Below are 6,273 nucleotides of genomic sequence, written 5' to 3'. Positions count from 1 at the left end.
AGGAAAGCGATACTATAATGTTGCAAACTCGAAACTATGACGGTGAAAAGTCGAAAGTACGATAGTGAAAAGTCAAAAGTTCGATGATGAAATGTCGAAACTACGATGGTTAAAAAAAAAAGAAACAACGAAACCACAATATAGAAAAGTCGAAAGTACGATAATGGAAGTACGAAATAATTTCGACTTTTCACTATCGCAGTTTCGTTGTTTCGACTTTTCATCATCGTAGTTTCGTGTTTTCATTATCGGGGTTTCGACTTTTCACCATCGTAGTTTCGCGATTTCGACTTTTCATCATCGTATTGTTTCGACTCACATCACTGTGGGAAATACGGAAGACAATAAAAAAAGTCAAATTAACTAACAAAAGATATTTGGGAAACTCGATATTTTTACTCAAGACAATATTTACATTATGTACCTTAGAAGTAAAGAACAACATTCATTTTCGCATGTACATAAGATCAAGGGAATTAAAAGCGCCATTCACAAAAAGGCGTCGTTCATAAAAAATGAAAATCGGCAACCAAAATCAAAATAGCATTCACTTACTGCTAAAATTCATTTTTCTGACGGTAAAGATCAAAGTTTAATCGATACTACTACTCGATAATTTACTGAATTCAACAAAATATGTCTAAATTTAATTCAGGTCCCACCGCGATGCATGGATTTGCCAGAAATCTCAGTGTTGTTCATGCCCGGGTAAACGCCGTAATATTACGTTAAAAGTCTGAATAAATATGAATAAATAGAAATACTTCAATCGAAACATCTAGAAGTAATAAGGAAAACAACATACGATGTAGTGTACGTCTGTCTTGCATTAGACAGTACAGTTAGGGAATGAAAAAAGTACGCTGTGGTAAGTGAACGTAATAAAACATTAGTTCAGTTATTAAGAAATTATTTCAATATCGCGCTGATTTGAGCAATGTTTTTAAAAACTTCCATATTTTACACATGTCAAGAATTAAGTAAACTATTGTGGTTAAAAGCCTTCTTTGATTAGATGCAATTTGTGCAAAAATGCGGTTCAAGAAAAAAGCATTACATGCTTATACATGCAAAATATCGTCAGATAAATACCCTTTAATGCAAAGAGATGACTTTGACAGTATCATTGTTGCGTTGTGTAATCAATAATTTGCATTGTCTTTTGTCAAAACATACTGATTCTGCTTGGGCAAGTCCATCTGATGAGTTCACGACCACGCCCATTTTCTTCCCGTCTCTCCCTATCTGTATCACGTTATTTGAACTGTACCCGGAGACAAGCATATTACCGCTACGATCTGTACAAACTCCAGACGCTACTTTTAATTCTGAATCAGTGACGGTCTGACAGTGGTTTCCTTGTCCATCAATAATAACTAAACCTTTACCCCAACTAGCAACAAACACTTTATCATCAACATCACTGAAAGCAATATTTCGACTGTTTGAAAACAGGTTTTGCCCGAAGTTGTCTCCAGTTACCGTCTGTAACACGTTGCCTGTCATATCATGTATGTATAACGACTGACAGCTGTCAGTTGTGTATAGTTTAGCATCCTTATAAGCAATGCCAAAGCAACTGTGGTTAATTTTTATCTGACGGGTGATTGTCATCTGCTTGCCAAGGTAGACAAACTGAATTGTACCTTTCTTCAGGCAGACTGCAGCTTCGATTTTACTTCAAATGCCAAAAGGGTTAGCAGGAACACAACAATAATTTGTAATTGACATGTTTACAATATCTGCACGTTTAATCTTATTATTGCTATAATCAGATAACAGTAGTGATCCATCTTCTGTTAGACAGGACCCATACACACAACATGTTTTGTTGTCATTCTGGACTCTGATGTTTAAATCATCGATACTTTTAGCAGAATAGACGGTTGTCCTTTGCGATCTTAAAGCAGTGGCAGAATCATGTCGGACCGATCCAAACGTTTTCAACTGCTGTAGAAATCTCAGTATAGCAGGATCAAAGCTATAGGATACTAGTATTTTTACATCACTTGTTTGCAATGAACGAGATGCATCCTCCGTTTTCGCAATACCTTTCAAGGACATTTTCATGGAGACAAATTGTTGGGCTTTGTTTCCTTCTGATTTCTTCAATTCGTTCACTGCTTGTTTCAGGCCATCTAATTCAGTTTCTGCTTTCTTCTGCTCTTCTAGCAGTTTCGATTTTTTTTCTATGAACCTTATCTCCAATTCTTTAATCGATTCTTTTTCTAGCTGCTCAAAAATTATTTCCATCTCTTTTCGAAAATCCTTTATCGCCATTACTGCTTCCGTCTTAGACTTCTTTAAGTCTTCTATCAGTCTTTGTCTAGTGTTCATAATTTTCTCCATCATAATTTTCAAGTCTTGCAACTTCTGGTGTATTTTGTCAACATCTGTCGTTTGAAATTTACTATCGACAGTATCTGGAATGGATTGTACATCAGCACAAGACCTGAAATTACAGACCAAAGATCACTTATCAAAAACTGTACAAGGAAGGTTCTGCAAAAAGGTCAACTTATCCGAGAATAAAGCAATACTTTAATATTTTGAATTATAATTGGTTTCCTTTTTCCTATAACAATTTTTCATGGTTAATTTCGTTATTCACATGCAAACTATCTACATAGCAGAAAATAGAAATTGAGTCAATATATATTTAAACAATCTGTATTTCCTTACAGTAGGTGGAAGATGTATTGATTTTTATTTCGTTAAACTAGTCAGTGTATGTTTTGTTTATTGGTTTGTGAAAATGTTGCAAAACAAAAATTTAAAAATTCAGATTTTGCTATCTGAAGTGAAAAAGGAACTGTCTAAATTACAGAATACTGTTACATTTTCAAATGTTTGATGACCTCTACTATATCGATGATGGAAGTCGGGATTGTGTGTTATAAGATGTAGTTTCTATAGATAAAAACACACTACCTGTATAAATTGATATAAAGATGTATTGAATTACGAAACTATACAATGCATTCAAACTACAATAACAAAAGACCTTACATGATCCATGAATAAAATAATAGAATTCCTATCTGACAACTGAATAACGTTAGCGTGTTAAAGTCAATGTTTGTACTGAATTATGAAACGCGCACAAATTTACCTGTGGTTTAAAGCCATGCAAGTTGTACAACCAACCTCATCATGATTACCACAGTAAATGTCCACGATCTTTGTCTCATGACTGCTGCATCTCTCCGTCGGTACTGCTGGTAATCCTGCATGGAAACTGGATGATTTATAATTTGAATTATCCAAAAGTGTGTGACCTTTTAAAGCAGGCATCATATGAATCATGTCTGCACATGACTGACAACAATATCCCTGACATTCCACGCAATATTTTGCAGCTTCTCTATTCCGGTTATTTGCCAGACAAGACGAACATTTAAAATTGAAAATCTCATCCGACGTGTATTCACTCCCACCGGACGCCATTTTAAAACTGGATTTATTACTTACTTATCGAATGACACAGAGATAAAGGTATTTTCGCGCTTCGGTCTGTTTGATTTATCAGTTAATCAATAGCGTTTAAGCCCTCGTTTAATGTTTATTTACATTTAGTTGTTTTATTATACATGTCTTCTTATCTTATCGATAACATCAGTTAAAAGAGTTTAATGACTTAATGTCTTTTATATAAACATTTAACAAAAGTTACCTTTTACGACAAGTCTTAACCAAAATGTACATATCTAATGAAAAGAAATGTTTATGTGAATATACGCTATGACAGAGCAAGGTACCAGTTGTATGTTATATACTAACAAACATGGTTTCCAAATCGAAATTTCGAGAAGCGTAACTCGAGGAACTTGTCAGGACATCTCTAACTCGAGTTACTATCATATATACGTAATTACAGGTCCTTGCCAAGAAAAGGTATCTTTGTAGCCCTTTGGACAGCTCTACATGTCCATAACACGACCGGACCGCGTTCGAACTTAAAAATAGCAATATTGTAATCACGGTTAAGTCTGGTAGGTTCTCGGTCCAATTTGAACCCATATGGCAAGGAAATATCGACCCTACATTACCGTGTAGTTACAAGTCCGGCCAAGAACTGGTACCATGGTAGTTCTAGATTTTGAGAAGAGGCCATTGAAGGTGACCTGGTAGTGTTCGAACATAGACTTTCTTCACTATTTTGACCATATCTGTAAGGTTTCTTGGCGACATTCGAGCCCCTACAACCTGCACATACAATATATGTTAGTGTACGTATATATCTTCGAGTGCGGGAGGTCGTGGGTTCGATCCCCGGTCGCGTCATACCAAAGACGTAAAAAATGGTTTTAGCAGCTTCCTCGCTTGGCGCTCAGCATTAAAGGGATAGTGCTAGGACTGGTCAGCCCGGTGTCAGTATAAAGTGACTGGGTTGGGTATCATGCCACGTGTCTACGGCGTGATATTCCAGTGAGGCAGCACTATAAAGTTGGGCATTGTGCTCACTGCTACAAGTAGACACAGTCGTTTATATGACTGAAAAATTGTTGAAAAAGACGTTAAACCCGAACACACACACACACACACGTTTATATCCTGGATACAGGTGGAAATCTGGAGTACTTGTAGAAGCTAAGGTAGTCTTACATAGATGCATGGTACATGTTCAAGTCCCTACATGCTGTGTATAATATATGGATATGAAAATAAATAAATTGTTGTTAGATATACAGTTTTTTATGTGGTAGGAATTGTCAATACAGATAATAACAGTGCAGGAGGATACATCGCCATGGCTAACAGCAGTAAAACTGTCTAAATTAAGTAAAAAAACAAAGTCTGCATGTCAACCCGTTAACTTTCTCCACGCATTTAATCTAGGGATCCTCGGAATATTGAGATAAGCTTTTCATATGCGGAATATCTCCACTCGGTTAGGTTGCCCGACAGAAATATAAAACAATCATTAATGTGACCGTCAAATTATTTGGACTAGTTTGAATTTTTTATCACGTGTTTGCATTTGCAGGGGACATCAATCATTATACATTGAAAATGCAGTTTGCTTTAAACATAATTACTAACAACAATTGTGATATTACTTATTTTTTTTTCTTCTCTGATACTTCAAAGTAAAAGACTCTCAATACTTCAAAGAAAAAAGCTGATACTCACTTTTGCTCTTCCATTTCGCCATTTCTTTGGGGTCTTTCCTTTTTATTAATTGTGGTATTTTTCTGGCAGTCCCACATGAATTTGATCGTTGTCTAATTATAATATACAGACAACAAATCTCGTACATGTGGTACGCCAGATTTTTCAACATCTGGACAACGTTGTTAGTGAACATAGTTTTACGCGATTATTCCCAATGTTCAGCTTTAGCTGCTGTAATTTCTACTCAGCTCCAATCCATTTACAATACTTGTTATCACTACCAACTTATTCCAAAGATTATTGTCTGTTAACTTGTATATTTTTTCTAATTTAATTTTACACAATTTCATTCATGCAGGCTGCCATTTTTCATGCGTCTGCTCACTTTGATGAAACAAAACCACTACCATACAGTTAAACTTGAATTGACAGTAGCAAATATGGACGGTCGGCGGGTAAAATGAAAATAAAAGTACTGAAAATGACTTTAATTTTTATTTCGTTTTGTCAAAAAATAGGGTCTGCGCTCCCGTAAACTAGAAAATTAAAAAATGCTGGCCTAAATTACAAGCTAGGTGCGTTTAAACTTCGGAATTTCCACCTTTTTTTCGTTCCTACTGATTTCGACACAGCGCAAAAAAATACGCCAGGTGCGGGCGGTCAAAAAAAAAATTTTTTTTTTTCATTTCCCGTCAAATTGGTGCGGGAAATCCGACGAACAGGTAATCAATTTGGTGTGGCCTTATGTTAGTTAATTATTTAAAGTTTGCATATTTTATTTCAAGGTGTAAACTAGATGCTGCAATTTGATTAAATTCCAATGTCTAAAATATGATGTTAAAGAAGAAAAATATCGGAAAAAGATACGTTACCCTAAAAAAAAAAATTTGCATAAAGTTTTTACTGCAAATTTAGATGACCAGGTAATTAAAAATTGAAGTTACTATTAAAAAGTCCAAAGTTCAGCAAAAAAAGATATTTAAATTGCTAGTATAAGTTAAGCGAAAGCATACTTTTAGCGGTTCTAAAAATGTAACGTCATTCTTCCAAAATATGCTATTTTTTAATCATACTTAATTCAAACATGTTTTTCATAAAAAATTTCCATCAAATTTATATTGACATTCTTTAGTTACATGTAATACAACTATATACTTT

At 34.9% G+C, this 6,273-nt stretch overlaps 1 protein-coding gene across 1 annotated transcript; it reads right to left on the bottom strand.

Moving 5' to 3' along the window:
• Positions 1–426: 426 nt before the first annotated feature.
• LOC123551318 (transcription intermediary factor 1-alpha-like) lies at positions 427–3,450 on the bottom strand. The gene is made up of 2 exons (XM_053542395.1): positions 3,113–3,450; positions 427–2,452 (listed from the first exon to the last, which is right to left on the bottom strand). Exons 1-2 carry the CDS (start codon positions 3,445–3,447, stop codon positions 1,681–1,683), a joined length of 1,107 nt encoding a protein of 368 aa, XP_053398370.1. The 5' UTR covers positions 3,448–3,450; the 3' UTR covers positions 427–1,680.
• Positions 3,451–6,273: the final 2,823 nt, after the last annotated feature.

The sequence above is a fragment of the Mercenaria mercenaria genome, chromosome 4, assembly GCF_021730395.1.
Source record: "Mercenaria mercenaria strain notata chromosome 4, MADL_Memer_1, whole genome shotgun sequence".
Lineage (NCBI taxonomy): Eukaryota > Metazoa > Mollusca > Bivalvia > Venerida > Veneridae > Mercenaria > Mercenaria mercenaria.
The sequence above is the reverse complement of the archived record's forward strand: the minus strand, read 5'-3'. Positions and strand labels throughout refer to the sequence as shown.

Bases quoted from the DNA above. Each gene is read 5' to 3' on its own strand.
- LOC123551318 (XM_053542395.1), bottom strand. From the start codon at position 3,447: ATGGCGTCCGGTGGGAGTGAATACACGTCGGATGAGATTTTCAATTTT. The intron at 2,453-3,112 runs GTAAATTTGTGC...CTGTAATTTCAG, and splicing joins TGCATGGCTTTAAACCACAG to GTCTTGTGCTGATGTACAAT.